The sequence below is a fragment of the Pteropus medius genome, unplaced genomic scaffold (genome assembly GCF_902729225.1).
Source record: "Pteropus medius unplaced genomic scaffold, Ma_sr-lr_union100, whole genome shotgun sequence".
In the NCBI taxonomy this organism is placed as follows: domain Eukaryota; kingdom Metazoa; phylum Chordata; class Mammalia; order Chiroptera; family Pteropodidae; genus Pteropus; species Pteropus medius.
The window spans coordinates 26,464,566-26,486,641 of NW_024344378.1; the positions used below are offsets into that span (position 1 = coordinate 26,464,566).

The 22,076-nt window shown below is 34.1% G+C and overlaps 1 protein-coding gene across 1 annotated transcript in view; it reads right to left on the reverse strand.

Annotated features, from left to right (window-relative positions):
- The window catches only part of BTAF1 (B-TFIID TATA-box binding protein associated factor 1), an 88,191-nt gene that overhangs the window by 65,732 nt on the left and 383 nt on the right, over window positions 1–22,076 (reverse strand). Inside the window, 3 exon segments of the mRNA XM_039871738.1 lie at window positions 4,202–4,348; window positions 5,889–6,003; window positions 9,362–9,485. Coding sequence (XP_039727672.1) covers window positions 4,202–4,348; window positions 5,889–6,003; window positions 9,362–9,485 — 386 coding nt within the window.

Genomic DNA, 22,076 nt, shown 5'->3' on the forward strand with positions numbered 1-22,076 from the left:
CTATAAAATACCAGCTGGCTTTTTTGCAGACATTAAAAAACTGATACTAAAATTCACATGGAATGCAAGAGACACAGAATTACCAAAACAATCCCGAAAAGAACAACAAAGTTGGAGGCCCATGCTTCTTTTAAAACTTACCACAAAGCAACAGTAACCAAGACAATGAGATACTGGCATAAACAAACATCAATGGAATAGATGAGAGTCCAGAAATAAAACTATGTGCCTATGGCTAACCGGTTTTCAACAAGGGTGCCAAGACAGTTCCGTGGGTAAAGAATAGTTCTTTTCAACAAATGGTGCTGAGACAAGAGGATATTCTCATGCAAAAGAATAAACCTGAACCCATAACCTCACAATGTATACAAAAATTAACACAAAATGGATCAAATACCTGACAGTAAGAGCTAAAGCTATAAAACTCTTAGAAGAAAACTTAAGAGGTAAATGAGCTTAGATTTGGCAATAGCTTCTTATATGTGACATCAAAAACTTGAGAAACAAACAAAAAGAAATTAAATTCTTCAAAATTACTAACTTCTATGCTTCAAAGGATACCATTAAGAAAGTGTAAAGACAACTCATAGACTGAAAGAACATATTTATAAATCAAATATCTGATAAGGGGCTTGTATCCAAAATATTTAAAGAACTCTTACAACTCAATAATAAAAGAACAAATATCCCCCTTTAAAAATGGGCAAAGGATCTGAACAGACTCCAAAGTAAATATACAAATGGTCAATAAATATATGAAAGATGTTCAATGTCATTAGTCATCAGGAAAATACAAATTAAAACTATGAAACATCACTTCACACTCACTATTAGGGATATAATCAAAGTCAGTTAATAGTAAATTGTTGGCAAGAACAATGAGAACCCTCATATATTGCTGGTGGAATGTAAAGTAGTAGAGCCACCTTGGAAAACAGTCTGGCATTTCCTCAAATGGTAAAATACATGACCCAGCAATTCCACTCTTAGGAGAAATGAAAACATATGTCCACAAAAAAAAAAAAGACTTGTACATGAATGTTTATCACAGCACTATTCATAATTGCCAAAAGGTGGAAACAACCCAAATGTCATCAACTGAGAAATGGATAAACAAAATGTGATACACATATAATGAAATGTTATTCAGCCATAAAATGAGATACATTCATTAGGACAGCTATCACTAACACACACACACACAGAAAATAACAAATGTTTAAAAGTGTGATTAAAAAAAAACAGCTATTCTGAGTTGCTGCCTAGGCATTTTACAGTATGACAACCCTCCTCATACCTAGAGTCTGGACATTTAGATAAGCACTGGAGCCTAGCATTCCCTCCACAAGTTTCAGCTTTGCTTTTTCCTGGGGCATTTTTAAAAATAACCACATAAGAATTGAGCCCAAGAAAAGTTAGCGACCTCCCCAGCAACCACCTTATCCACCCTTTACCCACTATAACCACCTTATAATAGATGCCTACTACCCTGATCTCTTTCTCCTGTTTTCTTATGACTTGGAATAGAGAACTGCTTGTCTTCCCCGTCTCACCCCACTTCAACCCCTCCACCACCATCATCTCCCATTCATTTCTGAGATCTCTAAATCATAATTCTTGTGGCTTTACTTCCTTTCTATGAGTATACTGAAAGTGTGCCTTCCATCAAAACAACCCTTGGGTTTTCACTTTCCCAAGGCAGGAACTCAAATGCTGAGAAAGCTACCTGCCGATGACCCTGTGTGAGTGGCTTGTGCCTCCTCATTCAGTAGGTCATAATCTACATATTCTTAATTTAACACACCAGTACACCGGCTATGAGTCCCCCTACACAACAATGATGTGGAGAAACTGGAAACCTTGTGCATTGTTGGTAAGAATGTAAAATGGTATAGCCACTATGGAAAACTGTATGATAGTTCCTAAAAAAATTTTTTTAAAAATAGAATTACTATGATCCAGTAATGCCACTTCTGGGTATATACCCAAAAGAACTAAAAGCAGGAATTCGAACAGATATTTGCATACCCATGTTCATAGCAGCATTATTCACAATAACCAAAAGGTAGAAGCAACCCAAATATCCATTGATAGATGAAACAAAATGTGGTATAAACACACATTGGAATATTATTTGGCCTTAAAAAGGAAAGACATTCTGACACATACAACATGGATAAACCTTGAGGAGATTATGCTAAGTAAAATAAGTCACAAAAAGACAAATACTGTATGATTCTACTTGTATGAAGGACCTAGCGTAGTCAAATTCATAAAGACGAAGAGTAGAACAGTGGTTGCCAGTGGCTAGGGGATAGGGAGAAATGGGAATTGTTGTTTAATGGGTATAAAATTTCAGTTTTGCAAGATGAAAAGAATTTTGGAGATTGCCATGTGAACGTTAATGCTACTGAACTATACACTTAAAAATGGTTAAGATGGTAAATTTTATATTATCCATATTCTATCGCAATTAAAAAAGATACATCATGTAACAGTAATAAAATTATTTAGGAAAAAAATGAAATAAGTACTGAATATATTACAATATGGTTAAACCTTGGAAACATTTTGTTAAGTAAAATAAGCCAGTAAATGTCCAGGATAGGCAAATCTATAGAGACAGAATGTTGCTTAGGGCTGGGAAGAAAAGTGAAGGAGGTAAAGGGGATAAAAGTGATAGCTGAAGGATATAGGGTTTCTTCTTCAGGTATGAAAATTTTCTCAAATTGACTGCACATATCTGTTAACAGACTAAAAACGAATGAACTACACATTTTAAAACAGACAAATTGCATAAAATGTGAATTTTGTCTTAATAAAGCTACTTAAAAACATTTTTTAAGGCTGCTCTATCTGGAGGAAAAAACACTAGGCATCCAAAAGAGAAGACTGGTGTATAACAAGTACTCTCATCCAGGAAAAAGTCCTACGGGGAAAAAAAATCTACACAACCGAAAAAAAAAAACAACTCGGACCAGCACCTATACTAATCATGTATGTATTCTTCATATATAAGAGAAGACAAACACAGATGAGCATACATTTCAAAGAAAACCTAATTACAGGGTTTTAAATGAGCACTGTTCAGTACACTATGACTAACCAGCATTTAAAACTGAGTTCTAAAAAATTGGGTTCCTAATCCTGGTTATACCTTAGAGTCATAAGCAGAGTTTATTCTTTTAAATACAATTTCCTAGAGTTCTCCACAGATCTATTTTATATTAAATCAGTACCTAAGATAAGACCCAAACACTATTTTTTTAATGACAAAGGTGATACTTTTTCTCCTGGATTAGAGCCAAAGATCTATGACAATGTCCACAGGTACCCTAGTAAGATTAGTAAACTGTTTATTTTTTTTTCAAATTGGAAAGTTTTTGAAATGACTTCTACCTCCTTTATTAAAATTATGCTTTTCCAGAACTTAAGCAAATTTTCCTCTTAATTTTCTCCAAAAGCAAGTAAACTAGATCTTTCAATAGAAACCATATTAAGCAAAAGGGAATGGTAATTGACATTTTTTAAAAGATGTACAAATTGAAGAACTTAGAAAGATATGCTTTGACTAACAATTAACTTAATTAACAACAAAACAAAACACTGTTCTCTTTTTGTTTTAGTCACAAGAACTTATTTACTTACAGAAATCCATTAAAAACATCAAGGTTTTTTCCACTCAAGGCACCATTCTTGAATGGCCAAAACATTTATTTTATATCCAGATAGATTCTGTAAGTTTAAAGATAATGGGACAGTTACCTATCCAAGATTTATTTTTCATTTTTAGTTTTTGCTTTGGTCACCAGCATGAGTAGATCCAATTATTTAAATATTTAAAAGACATAATAAAAAAAAAAGCTATCATAAAGCCTCTCAAATCCAGAATTGTGAAAACATTACCATAATCTGAACTAATCTTGGATTTTAAAACTATTCAACTGAGGCTTGGGTAATATTTTATAATTTCTATATTCCATAATAAAATGGCTGCTGAAATAGTAAAATGTTATCTATTAATGTTGCAAATATATAGTACACGTTCACTTAATGGAAGAAAAATATTCATATGGTAGCTTTAGACCAAATACTTCTGGTTATCTTCCCCACCCACTGATGACTGATACATAGCACACCAAGTAATAAATTAGTTTGAACACTCATATTTCAGACTTTCTTCTATGGAACTACTACATACCTGATTTTTCATCTTGCACTTCAAATTCTGCACCAGCAGATCCCAACAATGATGCCCCATGCTGTAACAACCTACATATATCAAATCTGTCAAAATTCAATCGATCTGTAGTAGATGAATCTTCCATAGCACTTTCTGAAGTAGGTTCTAGATAAAATTTAAAAAATATTTAATTTGATCATATAGCCAAAGTGTAAAATGAAAGAAAACAGCGTAGATGAGTAATATTTTAAGAAAAGTAAAAGGTGAAAGGAAGTAGAAAAGCTACCAAGGATTTATTTATGATCAGCTCTTATTCACGAATAAACTAGTTGGTGGCTCCCCTCCTACAAACTGTGAGAATGTTAGTGGGTGTATGTATAGCTGTTTTTGACTACAAAAGTACGTTATATGAAGAAATGTATCCCCATGTTGAAATATCATGCTGTCTCCACTTACCATTAAATTGTTTAAAAACAGTATGAGTTTATTATAGTGCTAAACTGGATGATAAACAATTCACAGACTATATTCATAAAAAAGACTAAAAAACATCATTCCTTCCTTACACCTGAGGAATATCTAGGACACGAAACAACTCTTCATTCAACAGAACTCACTTCTCATAATATAAAGCAAATTATAATCTCTTGGTAAATTGCTAAAAATTATATAGAGATCTGAGGCCCAAAAACAGCTAAAAATGTTCTGTATTCCTCTTCAAAACGGTTATGCCATTATAAATTTTAAAATATATTGTAAGATTGTTCACCAGCTTAATGGTTTAATTAGCTAGCATTTGCATGTAATTAATTTGCAAACTAAAATATAATTGCTTGACTTAAAGAGAATTAGTGATGACAAGTAACCTTACTATAAATTTTAATGCTAGTATAAGTAATTCAATAAATTTTGTAGATAAGAATCTGAGTTCTAATATCTCTATATACCAAAATAAGCAGGAATAACAAGCTTGAAAAGTTTTTCCTAAAAATAAGTTATAACTTCTTCTAGTTTGTATACTTCATTTGATGAGAGAAAAGAGAAATTAACATCATCACTCAAAATAATAACAGGTGCCAGCAAGTTAAAGCAACAATTTTAGACAAGCTAAGACTTATGATAAAAGTGATATTATCAAAGCAGCTTGAAAATGAAAACTGGTTGCACCATATTAAATTTTCCCTGAATTAAAATGTGCACCTTTACATATTTTATAAAGCATACACTCATTTTTAAATATCATTACAGGCAATCAAAATAATTTCCACTACAAGACATCTAAGGAAGATATAAAAAATTAAAGACTTATCTGTCCAAATATCCATACATAATTGTACTTAAATTTAGAAAATAATTATACTAGTCTTCTAGCAACAACAAAAAAATAAACTGTGTAAAATATTTACTTGTTACTGATTTAATTTTTTAGGACATAAATTCCTTGAAAGAAGTAATAATCTCTGTAAATCAAGCATACTATAGAATAATTTTTAAAAATATGTAAAATATTTTGTTTATCCTGTAGTTTTTTTAAAGTGTGGTGAAAATCACCTTATTCATGTCATTTCCTGACAAGGCTATACTTAAAACGCATGACACTTAAGCCTTTAAATTAAAAATGAAATTGTTAAAATATAAAATGTATAGTACAGTTAATTCTACAGTTAGGTTTTTATTGCAAGTAAGTTTTTCAACTTAAAAGCACCTTGTTTGGTTCTTGGCACTGGATTCCATTCAGGTACATTTTTCACTATAGCTTCAACAGCTTGTCCTGCTGCAATCCGGGTATCCCAGTTTGTACTCCGTAAGTATATCAACACCTTAAAAAATTATAAAATAAAATACATACCAAAAAATGTTGTTTGTTCAAGGCAGAAAAGAGATATACAAATTTACTTATTAATTTATAATTTAGCAGCCTTCAAATTTATATAAAACATCTTAAAATTATTAAAATCATTTATAAGATTCTCTCACAGGACATATCACTATGCCTTAAAAAAAAAAATAGGAAACTTTAAATAAAAGAATGCTTAAGTACATTTAAAAAACAACACAGCTTTTAACACGCTAAAATGCAAAGTATATATTAGGTCCCAATAATGCAAAAAGTTATAAATACTAGCAGAAAGAATGAGTTCAGCAAGATTGCAAGATATAAGATCAATATACAAAAATCAATGTTTCTATAAACTTCAATAAACAATCTGAAAAAAATTAAGAAAACAATCCCATTTAAAATAGTATCAAAAGTATAAATGACTCGATAAATTTTACAAGTGCAATACTTGTATGCTTAAAATTACAAAAATTCAAAACACTGTTGAAAAGAATTAAATAAGATCTAAATAAACAGAAAAGACACCTCATGTCCATGGATCAAAGACTTAATATTGTTAAGATAGTAATACTCCCTAAATTGATCTACAGATTCAATATTATTCCTCAAAATCTCAACTGAACAAGTTGACCCTAAAATTTACACAGAAATGCAAGGGACCCAGAATCACCAAAACAATCTTGAAAAAGAAAATTGGTAGACTCACACTCCTGATTTTGAAACCTACTACAAGCAACAGTAATCAAGACAGTGTGATATTAGCAAAGGGACAGATACATAGATTAATGAAATAGAATTTAGAGTCCAGAAATAATACTATGCGTTTATGGTCAAATCATGTTTGACAAGAGTGCCAAGACAATTCGATGGGTAAAGAGTAGTTTTTTCAACAAATAGTGTTGGGGCAACAAAATAATGATTTTGAACCTCTACTTCACACACACCACACCCCACACCCCACCCCACCCCCCCCCCACCTTGCCCCCCACCACCACCACACACACACACACACACACACACACACACTCTCTCTCTCTCTCTCTCTCTCTCTCTCTCTCTCTCTCTCAAAATGGGCCATAGGTCTAAAAGTAAGAACTAAAAACTATAAAATTCTTAAAATATCGGGGTAAAACTCTGTGACCCTAGGTTAGATAAGACCCAAAAACACAAGTGATATTAAACAAAAAAAAAAAAAAGAGACTTCATCAAAATTAGTAACTTTTGTGCTTCAAAGAATACCATTAAAAAAGTGAAAAACAACCCAGAGACTAGAAGAACATATTTGCAAATCAAATACCTGATAAGGGGCTTGTATCCAAAATATATAAAGAACTCTACAACTCAAAATAAGTACAATGAGATAACCACTTCACACTCACTAGCATGAATATAATCAAAGTCAGTTAATAGCAAGTTCTGGCAAGGATGTGAAGAAATCAGATCTTTCATACACTACTGCCAGGAATGGAAAACGGTGGAGCCAGTTTGGAAAACAGTTTGGCAGTTCCTTATAAAGTTTAATACAGTTACCATATGATCCAGCAATTCTACTCCAGGTATATATATCTTAGAGAGATGAAAACATATATCCACACAAAAACTGTACATTTTCACAGCAGCATTATATAGTATAGGCCAAAAAGTAGAAACCACCCAAAAGTTCATCAACTGATGAACAAATAAATGTGGTATATCCATACAGTATATTCGTATCCACACAACAGAATAATATTGGGCAATAAAAAGGAATAAAGTTACGAGACATGCTACGATATGAAAGATCCTTGAAAATATTAAGTAAAAGAAACCAGCCACAAAAGATTACACATTTATAAAAAATGTTCAGAACAGGCAAATTTATAGACAGAAAATAGATTAGTAGTTGCCTAGGACTAGGTATAAAAGTTAAAGCGATGGAGTGTGACTACTAAATGGGTATGAAGCTTCTTTTGAGGGAGATAAAAGTGTTTTAAAACTAGACTATAGTGATGGTTGCACATATCTGTGAATATAATAAAAATCACTGAATCATACACTTTACATGAGTGAACTGTACGGTATATAAATTATATTTCAATAAAGCTGTTTAAAAAACAAAACTAAAAGGCATCAGAAAAACAATGAGGGCAGAGAAAAGAGGACAGGAGATAAGAAGATGCTAAAGACAAACTCTGCCTCTTTTGGAATTATTTGATGGCAACCCATACGCTGGGGTCTGAGTTATAAAGACCAGAACACACTTGGAAGGCTGGAAACCTTTTTCAGTTCAGTACAGATTAGACTAGTTCACTGTTTCCAGTTTCATTCAATCCTCCTCTCTTCCCTTGGGATGAGAAGAAATGGGTATGCTTCTCTATCCCTCCACCTTACATGGGTATAATATTGCCTAATATGCATCCTACTTTCTGAGAATGTGAAGCCTGTAGATGTCAAATCACTTTCTCTCCATCTACATCTTAATTAGAAAGTTCTGATAATATCTAAGCAGGGAATACACTGGAAAGAGAGTCACTATTAACCCTAATGGCAGGAACTACATAGAACAGATTTGCAGATATCAACAAAGGACTTAGAACTCCTATTCATATGAATCAGGTAGGAACAAATGAGAATGAAAGGAGCGGGTAAGACAGGTGGCAAGAGAGGTATCTTGGAGCTTCCAATGTCTGGACTATCATATTGTTCCTTCATCCTATCTCCTATTCTCCCCTGTACCAAAGTGCTTCAGTTTTTACTTTGCATGCTGTTTACTATCATACAGACACACTTCTATAAGTCCACAGAGTTCAGTAAAAGTACAGCCATTGCTTAGGGAAAGAACATGGGCTAGAATTATGAAAACACTAATCCACCAAAACAGAAAGTCTCTACTTTCAAAAAGCTGATAACTAAGTATGTAATGACAACTAGCTTCTCATATATTTTAATCATCTTCCATGAGTACTCATCCATTTGAAGACTGCCAACTATGATATAATTATTAGCCATAAAGAACAAGTTAGACCACTAACAAACTAGATTAACAACTTAGTCCATTACCAAATTGGGTCAGATTCAAATTTGTGCCACAGATAATAGGTTCTATGCTGTCAAATTCCTTAAACAATTAAACTCGATGTAAAAAATAACATTTTAAATCCTGTGACAAACTAAATAAATTATAAAGAAATAGCAAAAGTTTTAAAATATGTGGAGAAATGTTAAGATACTTAATGAAATCTGAAGACTACAAATTGTCACTAAAATAAGACAATTTCTGTCTTTAATTTTATGATCCTAATCATGGACAAATTTCTACAATTATATTACACTAAGAGGGAATAAAAAGGAGTTCTTACTTTAGATAAAAGATTATTTAGTTCATGAGGATGAAGTTTCACCACTTCTCCAAGTTGCTGTGCAGCAGCTTTTCTTGTAACTGGAGTAGTGCCAGTATCCAGTAAGATAAAAAGACGGTCAAGCCTAAAATAACAAAAATATAATGGTTATTCTGACATGTGTTTTCTCATATGTATAAGTTTGAGTTAATAAATGCATTGAGTCTCTGTGAACAAAGAACTATACTAGGGTTGTAGGACATCTCTACTCTCAAGGAACTTGCTATGAGAGGTGGAGTGAATGGGCAAGGCAAATACCCAAATAAGTAGACTACAGATTACGATTAAGATACAAGTCAGAAAAGTGCTTTAAGGACTGGGAACGGAAAGAGCAAATACTGTATCTTCAACTGTGTAATACTGAAAAGGCTTCACTAAAGAAATGGTGTATGCGAAGGACCTTAAAGGTAGAATAAGATTTCAATACTGGAGTTGAGGTGGTGAAAGGAAAAGGGAGAGAGACACCTGGAAGAGGGAATAACAACAGCACAGCAATAAGAAAAAGAAAACTAAATTTAGGAAAGTGAATAACAACTTGATTGTAATTCAGGGTGAACTTAAGAGAACAGCAGGGAAACTTATTGGATTTCATTAACCAATGTCACCATAAAAATAAATAAATAAATTTAAAATGGCAAAAAAAAAAACACGCTGTTATAAATTTCCTAATTATTACATTGAACTTGTTAATTGCTTTGGCTAGTATTGACACATTGATAATATTATCTTCCAATCCATAAATTTGGAATATTATTGCAAAAAAAAAAAAAGAGAGAGAGAACAGCAGGAGCTATCACTATCGAAGTAGCTAAAGCCCTATTGTGGAGACTTTTGAGTGTATAGTTCAACCATCAAGGTCTTGAGTAAAAGAAGTGATGGGACTGGAGCTGTTTTAGGAAGGCTAATCTGACAGCAGTATGAAGCCCTGAAGTAAAATGCAAGAAAATATGTAGAGAATTTTAGACTAACAGTGCAGACCTGAACTATAATCATGGCAAAATTAAAAAGAGGTTAGGAGAAACACTAAAATAAGACACATATGGTATAGTAATTAAATGAAATGCTAAGGAAATGAAAGGATCCCGAGAAAGTCAATCTTAGAAAATAAAGATGTCATTAAAAGAAATGTTAAGAACTAGTGAGGAAATGTTATGACAAATTTACTAGTGACAGGGACAAGATAGCTAGGAGAGACCAACAAAGATAGCTGGAATAGAGATCTGAAGTTCAGGAGAAAGTTGAGACTGAAGTTTATAGGTATATGAATCATTTGTATAGAAATGACAGGTATGGCAATAAATAAGATCCGAGGAAAGACTTTATAAAGGCATATAGCATAATGTCACAAAATCCAGAGCCAAAGCACCATGGTTCAGATCTCACCAATGAATAAAGTTGGGAATAAAATACAATGCCTTATACCTGGAATAAGTGGGGAGAACTGGAAAACTGCTACTTTGTATTGGGGACATAAGAAAATCCTAATGTTTTAGAAAGGAAAGTTAGAAGTAACTACCACCAACTGTCCACATATCATATAAGTCAGAGGCCCCCAACAATTTTGTTACCAAGGACCGGTGGTTCTATGAGAATCTAATGCCTGATGATCTGAGGTGGAGCTGAGGCAGTGATGCTAGCGCTGGGGAGCAGCTAAAAATACAGATAAAGCTTCTCTCCCCTTGCCAGCTACTCACCTCCAACTGTGTGGCCCAGTTCCTTACAGACCATGGGCTGGTACCTGTCCATGGCCCGGGGGTTGGAGACCCCTGATATAGGTAAAGCCCTTCCGCCACACTATTAATCAGGCTAAATGAGACCGGTAATGAAAGGAAGGTGGCTTCATATATATGGAATATGTACTTTAAACAAGATGGTGACAAGGGGCAAGGGGCTTCATATATATGGAATATGTACTTTAAACAAGATGGTGACAATTGGGCACTGACTGTGCCCAATCCTATATAAGGGGAGATTTAGTGAATACACCTTCAGATTTCATCAAATGAAAAAGAAAAAGCAAGTAAGGTCCCAAAGCTAATCATGAGCCTTAAACATTAGACTGGAAAGAGGCTCATATTTTTCTTCTGGGATTCTTTTTCTTTCATTAAGAGCTAAAAAAGAAGCTCTGAAAGCCTTTTATAAGACAATCTACAAAGGGGAAATGAAAAGAGCAGGGTGTTTTTCTTTTTTTCTGGTAGTATTTCTCAAACTAGCCAGTCACTAATAAGTACAAAATCATTATAACTGGTAAGAAATATAAATAACATAGATCCTTTTCAGTCAAGAAGGCTAAGGGTATTAAGAAAACTTTTCAACTGCTTCAGAACAAAACACTAAGAGGAAAGGTTCAAATTTTATAATTAAACGTACATAAGAAGAGCATATATCAAGAAAACTATCTGAGGCAATTAAAACTAGTGGCATAAGGAAAAAAAGTAACACAACATAGTTTTTGCTTCTAATATACTGAGTAGCACACAGAGTGAATATAAATACATTTTTATAAGACATGCAAAAATTAATTTTCTTTAGACATATACTATGCATGGACACATCTCACTTTATTCATTCAATGCTATCTAAATACTTGCCTTTATCATTCATTCATCAGTTTTTGCTATAGGATTTGGTGAACAGTGACTCAGAAAGATAGTGAGACAAAAGAAAGGGAAAAAGTTTTTCTTCTGACAGGTGGTGTTCTTAAAAAGTTCTAAGACTAAGTCAGACCCCAAATCCCGTCCCCAGAAAATGAACTCCCTCACCCATCCCATACATAACTCTCAGAATGCCTTCTGACTTATTTTCATCTTTAAAAGCGGTTGTAATGTTTATTAGAACCCTCTAAACTTTCACAACAAATATCTGCATATTGCCGTGACCATATGATTTTGAATGCCTATACTCAATGAAATTTGTAAAAAGAAAATTTAAATATCTACGAACAACCTTCTGTAAGTATCCAGACAAATACTCATTTAAACCTTCTATATTCTACAATCTTCTATATTGTGGTAGGCAAAATTACCAAAAATTCAATGTTTTACTACAAAGAATATATTAGTTTTAGGCCAAATTTATGATACAGTGGACTTACAATTATATATGCTGCAAGTATTCATTATAACAGTATTGGGCTCTCCTGTACGTATACACTTTACGTAGATCCAGGACTTTCCTATAGGAAACAGTGGTAAAATAGAAAACAAACTAGACTGGAAACAAGTAGACCTTTAAAGTTCTCTAATAAGACCTACTTCTGTCACTTATTAGAGAACTTAGGGAAGCTCACTTGGCTTAACCTCTTATTTTGGAGGTAAAACTAGATAATTTAGCTGTATTTTATAGCTTCACATCATTGCAATATTTTTTGTAGTTTTTTTTCCTTACATAATGTTTGTCAAATCTTTAACTTATTTGGTGCCAAACTCCTCAGACTGCACCTCTGTAAAGATTTCACCTACTTGGTAATTACTTTTCCATGATGGTGCTTCTACATTTTGTAACCAAAAGCAAAGCTGGCTGCAAAATGAACAGTCTAAGAAAGTGACAATACTAAGATGTTTATAAATCCATGTGTAAGAAGTTAAAACTGACCATTCCAAGTTTTCCCCAATCATTTCCATATTCCTCAAGCTCCAATTACCATTCTCTATTCCTTAAAAAGAAATGGACGACTTCGCTGAGTTGTCTAAGCTATACAACACAAACGATCAAGTTCTCTCCTTAATACCTCTCAAGATCGGTCTTCACACTTATCCTGTCAAATGAAAAGATAGTCCTCGCTCCTCAAGACTTACATATTGTCCCATTGCTTTCTTCATATCATTCCATTCTATCATCAAATTATCCTTTAACCAGTATTTTAAATCATTGCCTTATTAATCCACTCCCTTCTATCTTCAAATATGCAGAGATCTGTCTCTAATGAGAAAATAAACTGCTTCACCTCCATCTTGTAGAACACTTTCTTTTTTACTGCCAAGTATCTAGAACAAGTGTTTAAAATCAATTCTTTTATTTCCTCATCATTCAGTTTAACCCTTATCAGTCAATTCTCTATCCTTCTCTACTAATGAAATAGCACATCTGAAAGTCATCAATGAACTTGTAAGATCCCAATCTAATTTTTTTTGTAAATTCAATTTTCTTAACTCTTCTATTATATATCTAATTATCAGCAAATACCCCATTCTTGAAATATTTTCCTTCCTAAGTTTTTGCAACATATTACCCTATTCTTAACTGTTTTTTTCCTTGGTTTCTCTACTCTTACCACTTTTAATATGAACATTCTCCCAGATTCAATCCTTGGCTGCTCATCTCTCACCAGTTTCTCTGTTAGGAAGCTATAGTATTTGTTAAAATTATAACAATTTGAATAATTCCCAAATCTGTCCCATCTGGAAGGTCTAGTGCCACTGTTTAGTGAGCATAACTCCATACTAATATGATCTTACTGCCAGATTTACTTCCTCAAGCACCCTTTGATCAAATTACTACTTTTACTCAAACTATGAATGGCTCACCCTTACCTATCAGATAAGCAATCAAAAACAAAAAAGTATCTCCCAAACATGGACTTCTTTGGTGTTCACAATTTGTCTATACTGTTTTTCCTTCACTTGGAATGTCTTTATTTGGTTCAATCCTTTAGATAGCTTCCATCCATCAAGATTTAAACTCTTCCTTGAAATCATCTCAAACTACTATACCACAGAGATTACTTCCTCTTCTGAAATCCACATGAATTATCATCCTGAATAGCCATTTTGGTATTTATTATGCTTTGTTTTGTGGTATCTCTTACATTGAGCTGTCACATGATGTCTCATGCTCATTAAGCTTCACCTCCCCCATAATACTTTGCACAGTATCTCTACACAGTATTCAAATATTTGTTGAGTAGTTGGTTTACTGTAATTAAAATTATAAAGAAAAGTTCAAATTTTTAAGGGGCAAATTTAAGTAACATTTTTAAGCAAAAAAAAAAAAAGTGTGTTATATTACAATTTGTTTCCTTTGAAAAATAACCTTAATCTACAAAAGATATATTACATAAAAACAAGCTATAAAAATAACAAAACCTATGGTAAGGTAGTGTTTTAGTAAGTGAAAAAATCAACACAGCAGTACTTCAGCATTTTGAACATCAAGGCTATTATGTCTGCTCCAAACAGCAAGTTGAAAGAAACTGTGCAGTAGGCACTATATTCCTCCAATAATTTCCACCTTTCCTAAACTTTCCTTTAGTTCCCTGCTACCCAGCCTCATCAGAACCACGCTCCTGCCCAAAGACCTTTGGCTCCTCTCTAACCTAATGCTGATCCTGTCTCTCAGCCATAGTTTCTCTCGCCTCTTCTTTCTGCCAAGCCTTTTATCCCCATGCCATGTCATGTCACCTCTGCTCCTTCACCAGCCAACTGCCTTGAAGGTAGTAGATCATCAGCTCACTCTCTCATCCAGTTCCAAGCCTGTTTATTCTCACATCTTCCACTTTGGTGGTAACCAAATATGCCTCCCTGAATAGAGGAATAGGGACACAAGAATGTTTCTTTGGTCCTCTTGACTCAAAGCCCCTTTTGGAGTTCTCCATTCCTCTCCAGGACAGCAGATTAGATACCACACAAAGGAATAACAAAGAGATGTACAGACCAGGATCCGACAAGAGGGCAGTCTGACCTGTTACCACAGGGTAGCCAGCTATGAGGCAAGCAGGGTAAGCATCAGGCCACAATGGAAAAGGCTGGCATAGGAAACTGGTGGGAGAGGGGGAAAGGGCTTGAGACAGGGTCAGCATTATGTTGGAGCACAGACAGGGCCCTCGGTGAGAGAGAGGTCCTGAAGGAAGCTATGTAGTCAGAAGAGAAAGGAAGTTAAAAGAAGGGCTGATTGAGGGAACACAGTACTTACCACACGACTTCTTTTGGCTAAACCTCTTACAGAACGGCTAGTAGAAAAAAATGCCATTCTTTATTTTCTGAAGAATAGACAGATGGCAAAGAGATAACAGATGTCAACTGAATGCAAGGTACCAAAGACTGTAGAAGAATAGTTTAAATAAAACATAAGGCAATTACATTTGACAATATCCACTGCTTATGAATTTACTGATGATATGAAATCTGGTCCATTTTCAATTTGGATTTTAATTCAGCGATAACTACACAAGACATGATTCATGTTTTATTTACCAACCTAGGATTTCAGGCAACTGCTCTAAAGACTACCTAGAAAAAGAGTATGTGGAAGTTTGTAGAGGTTATGCAGGCAGCTGCAATCTAATCCCTCTTCTTTTCAGCTTTTTGCATTAATTCATAAAGACATAAAAAGAAACCAAAAGAAATCACATGCATTTTGAACTATGACCTAGATTACTACTTCATCCTTATTAAACAAGTATATGTTCTATTTCCATTCCTAAGCCAGCTGAGTATGAAAAAAAGAAGGTATATAACGTCCTCAATCTACTTCCAATCTCAATAGTCTCAGAATAAATTTAATCTCTCTGAAAAATTGTAGGTCAATTGACAGATTACTCCATAAAGACGGCTTTGTAATCTTAACTTTGAAACCTTAAAAGAGAATGATCAGTCAAGTCTGTCCATTTTGTTATGTATTTTTTACATTTAACAAAAAGTGCAGTAAAATTTAAAACAAACTACTTGAATTTTCACTTTTCTGTATTACATGGGGAATAAAAAAGAGAACAGATCTCTAATATGAACATGGTACTAAGTCCCACATGTTATCATTAAGCAAGAAAAGTTATGGTCAAAAGAAACAACTTCCAAGAAATTCTCCAGACTGGTGTTTTAAAATGCCTATCTTCTAGTTCATATTATGGGTATTCTGAAACTATATTAATGTTATGTTCTTTAAACAAGTATATTAACCTAACATACCACAAAGAACACTAAGAATCAATATAAAGACATGAAACCACACCAAAGCCAGGTGCATGGCCAGGTGCATGCTAATTAAATTACATTCCCCCATTCTCACCCTAGAACATAAACTCCATGGGAATGGAGAATCCATTTTTGTTCTCTGCTATATCTCCAACACCTAGAACATAGAAAGCATTCCGTAAATACTTGTTAAATGAATGCTGAAGAAATATAACCAAACTGTGTTATCTCCTTCAGGACATTTTTTTCTAACTTCCACCCCATCCAACAACCCAGAGCCTTTTGCATGACTTTATCTTAAAGATAAAATCCGGGTTACTTAGCAGAAATATCTGTGGTATTAAAACTTTATGCAGAATTGTACACTTTAAAATGGTTAAAGTGTGAGAGCGTTGAGATCTTGCTCCGTCATGTCATCAGTTTAAAATGGTGAATTGTATGCTGTGTATTTTATCACATTTAAAACAAAACAAAAGCCCTCTATATAAGTACTTTGAGTAATAAACCAAAGATACAGAATTAACTGTATAGATTAAAATGGAAAAGCTTCTATAACGCATGCCCTACCTTTCCTGGCTTTGTTGTCCCTAAATTTGTTTAAGCATGAAATATTTGATATACAGCAGTCCCTCAGTATCTGAGGGGGATTGGTTCCATGACACCCCTCATCCTACCCCTTGGATACCAAAATCTGCAGATGCTTAAGTCTCTTATACAAAATATCACAATACATTCTTGTACATCCTTCCCTATACAGCAAGTCCTGGAAAAATGTCATTTTGTTCAACATTGTTTCGTTATAACATTGATGAGATAATGTGACGACAGGAACTTAACTCTTGTTTATATCAATTAGCCAATGGTAAAACTGGTTTTGTTATATATTGTTTCCCTTCAAGTCTGAGAATCTTTCAACAACATTAAGTGAGGATTTACCATACTTTAAATCATCTCTAGATTACTTGTAATACCTAATACAATGTAACTGCTATGTAAATAGTTGCTATATTATATTGCTTAGGGAATGACAAGAAAAAAGTCTGTACATGTTGAGTATAGATGGAACTATCTTGGCCTAACTACACAGTACACATCAGTAACAACAGTAACTACCCACCCCCGTTTTCAATCTGCAATTGGTTGAATCCACGCATACAGAATCTGTAGATCTGATGGGCAGACTATACTGTAATTTATAGTAATCTCTTCTGTCAATCCTATAATGAATAGAAATTAGCAGTACAGGAGGAATAGGCCTTGCAAACACAAGACACCTATGGTGCCCTACAGGTAATTAAGATCATTTCAGCATTTTCCCTGTCATTAGGAAGAATCTACTAGAACTTCTCCCACATCAAGAAACTTCCTTTTATTTGGCAAAACAGGCCTATTGAAACAATGTTTCTCTGAAGTATCAGCAGTGCAGAGATAGAATTAACAAAACTGAGTAGAGATCTGTTCATACGTAGCAATTTGTTTCTTCCAAAAGAGAGTATGTTTCATTTTCTTTTCTGGCTCTTTTCTGAACACTGCATCATTTTCAAATGCAAAAGTATGTATCACAGATGTAAGGTATGGCTTCTAACACAGTCAAATCATAATTACTGTCTAGACATTTTAGACATGATCTTTACAGCTTAGTTCATTGAGGAAAAAATTCTCCAAATATTTCTAAATTTTTTCTATATGATCATATTAGCTAGTCAATGTACAACAATTAAGGGAATCAGTTGTGGCATACACAAGCAAAGGTATCAAAAACAAGCTTAAAAATCTACAGTAAGCCATGGAACCCAACACTGTCACAAATTCGCCACCTTTTTTTTTTTAAGTTTACTGGGGTAACATTGGTTAATACAATTATATAATTTTCAGGTGCATATTATCATTTGACATCTGTATATTCTATTGTGTGTTTACCACCCGAAGTCCAGTTTCCTTCAGCTACCATATATTTGATCCCCTTTACCCATTTCACTCTCCCCCAACTCCCTATATTTGACCCACTTTACCCCATCCACCTCCCCGCTCCTCCCCGACCCCACTAGTAACCACTAGTCTATCTTCTGTAATGAACATAATATGCTTTAACAATCCTTCTGAGGTTGCCTTTACTGCTGATGGCCAGACCCCAACTAGGTGACAAATGATACTGAGAGAAAAGCTCACAAAGTAAAACAGAAGTATTCAAAGATTTAACAACTGTGATTTCAACTGTTTTCAAGCAACTCTGAACACTTTAATAAATACTAATTTGTCTTTTTTGCTGAGGTTAGTTTTGTAGGAGCAAGTCAAGTAACTAGTGAGTGAGCTTAGCTCTTTCCAGCATTCACATCTTAAGGGCAACACTGTTCTCTACTACTACATTTGTATACTGTCTCTTTTATTAAGGGTCTAAAGGAGACATACATTTTTCAGTAATATTTAATTGAATTTTACATAGAACTTCAAATGTTATCGATGTACTTTCAATTTTAGAGTCACAAAGTTTATGGTGTGTTGAGTTTTGGTTTTTGGTTTTTTGTAGGTTTTTTTTGAGCAAAATTTAACTCACCCAGCGTCAAGAATTGACCATTCACTTTCATAATTCGCCGGCCTTAAAATTCAAAGTACTGTAAAACTAGGCCGTTATAAAACTCTAAGCAGGGTCTTAAAACTCTGATCATACAAAATGCAGGGTTACTTTATATCCAATTTGCATTCTAAAATTCCATACTATCAAAGAATTACACTATACCATAAACTTTTAAAAACAGTTCTGATAATACCTACTTGTGTTTTTAAAGTTATAAGCCTGGTCAATATTGAAAGCTATAGCTGAAGTTTTTCTTCCTGACAAAAAAAACCAAAAAACCAAAAAACAGAAAACAAAAACTGTAGCTAAACTCAGAAACACTCACTAACAAAAAGTCGAAATATTCTGCTATGTATATATGTCCATTATGGTAAATCATGACAGGTATTAAAACAAGAAACAAAATCATTTATTTATTCATTTTTTGAAAATACCCTGAGCACCTACTAAGAACCAGGTACTCTGCTGGAGATAGAAAGATCAGACATACTCCCTTTCTCTCACAGTTTATGTTAAACTAAGCAGGGGAGACAACAGACAGTTACAAAGTATGATAAATATTATGATTGACAGAAGTATACATTGGTGCAAATAGCTAAGATGAAGTAAAGCCAGAGGAGGCTTCCTGAACCAAGTGACATATTGGCTGAGATCCAAAACAAAAGGTTGATTAGCCAGACTTGGGGAGCGGCGGTAGGGGGGCAGAAAGAAATGTTCCAAAGATAAAGAGTAGGAGGTAAGAACATAGATTCAGAATGAAGGAGAATGGGGGAAAGAGAGAGACACAGAGAACTTGACGCAAGACGAAGCTAAAAATATGAAGCAGGAATCAGATCACAAAGGATCTGGTAAGATGTTTGTTAAGGAATTTGGACTTTATCCTAAAGCAATAGAAAATTATTGGGTTTTAAGCAGAAAAAATGACCACATTAAAATTTGTTTATTAGCAAATAATATGGCCATGGTGAAGAATAAATTAGAGATGCCATGGGAGGCAGGAAGAACCAGTGGCTACTGTTGCAGGTGTCTTGGATTACAGGTGATGATAGAATGGAGTAGGATGGTGGTAATTGGTTTGCAAAAGAAAAGAAAAAAAAAAGATTAGAAAGGTAGAACAGACAGGATTGGGTTTGGTGACTGGCCAGATTGGGGAAAAAGGTGGGAGGGAGAAGTCAAACATTATTCCCAGATTTCTGAACCTGGAACTGAGAGAATGATGGTACCAACTTACTATTTCCCTTCTGGAAATATTGATAAGATCCTAAAAATATTACTCTTCTCTGTTATGTACACTGATATAAATAGAGCAAAAAATATTTCAGATTTGATTCTGGCAAATATGATTTTTATCTTTTAAACTATCTTCCACCTATTCTGCATAAAATCATATTAAAATGAGTCTGTATTTCACAAGCACACACCAACAGGAGAGAAAGGAAATTTAGTTAGTAAAAACAAAACAAAATAAAACAAAACATGTTTAGTGCATGGAGAAGGCTAGCGTGAAATTAAAGTTTGCTATTCAGAGTGAATCCTCAAATGAAAAAAGCAACAACTGACAGTATCCCCCAAACACAAGAGTCTCAAAACTGTTTTCTTTGAACCTATTATATTATTAAGCACAGAAGTAGCTTTTTCATAAAACCATGACAGGCTTTTTTTTTTTTTTTTTTAAGTAGAATTTAACAGAATTTTGGTAAGGTGAACAAGAACGAACCTACATAAAAAAGAACACTACCCTTTGAAATCCAACATCAACAATAAAAAGCAGTAGTTTTCCTTCCTAAAACTCACTCACTCATTCAGAGATTTAGGTGCCCTAAACTTCTGTAAATAGAGTAACACTGGCCAAGGAGATTAGGCTCTTTTAAACACTTTCATTTTGTTTCTACAAAACTATATCTAATACTGTGAAAATATACAGTCAGCTCTAAGAAAGCAATTTCAAGAACTACTCATTCCCTTAAACACTATCATCTGCTAAACAAATCTCATATTAAGCTTACGTATCGATGTATTTATGATGTGTATGTTTTTATATGGTAGATAAAAAATTAAAAGATAAATTTCTGTATTTGCAAAAATTGAAAATACCATTTGTTCTCGAGGTATAGTTATATCTCAAAATAAGAATTTCCTCACATTGAATAGATTCAATTAATCTGTGTAATAAAAATTAGATGCCCCATTCTATAGGTACCTAGCAACCTCCTTCACCAACTCCCAGGGGCTTCTCCCACAAATTATTTCATCAGTTATCTAGGGAGTCTGTGAGGGATGGGTTATCCTTTCTCTTGTAAAACAGATAAAGCCTGAGCCCATAATGTGCTCAAGGAATGTGTTCAACTAATTGTGAAAAAAGAATGAAAACTATTTGTTTTCTGAACTATCATTTTTCCTTCAGTCTCTGTGGCAAAAAGATCCAATTCTCGTGAAAACTTATCTCAACTCTAATGAATTTGGTGAATCCTTCTGATTGCTATCAGAGGAACTATCCCCTACTTATATGTACATAGGTCCACTCCTATCAAACCTCTGACAGAAAAGTTTTCCCACCATTCTATCATATTGCAGGAAAAGAGGACTTTCCTCCTACAGCTACGCAAATATGTCTCGTTTTCTTAGAGTTTTCCTATGCTTGCTGTTGTTAGGCAATATTTTTAAACAATTTAAGATTTGTAATGTATCGTTCACGCCTTAGTTAAGGAAAATGGTACTAAAACGATAATTCGACAAAAATTAAATGCTGACGACTGAATGTTTACTGCTAAACAAAAGAATTCTACTGTAAGAAAAATTCCTCAGGAAAGAACATATCCTTAAAGCCATAAGTACCAAAGTTTAATGTAGTTAGAACGTCATTTAAATAACAGTACTCAAATCTCCCCGACTTAGTTACTACGAAGTTTTCTCGTGAAATGGAGGTTAGAGATCAGCCTTAGAATACTAAGAAAGGTAAAAGGCTCTCCTAGAACTGAAAGAGGGAAGAGAAACCAGACAAGAAACGTGGTGAGGAAAGAGAAAAACTAGTTCTATCGTGGCAACGGGTCAACTCCACAAAACGTTTTTGAACAGGATTTACGAGGAGTAACCCGAGCCCAAACCCACGCAGACTGAGGAGCGAACTCCGAAGTCTGCGGAAGAAGGCGCCCAGTGACAACGGGAACCGCTCTTTTCTAGGAGTGGGGGCACC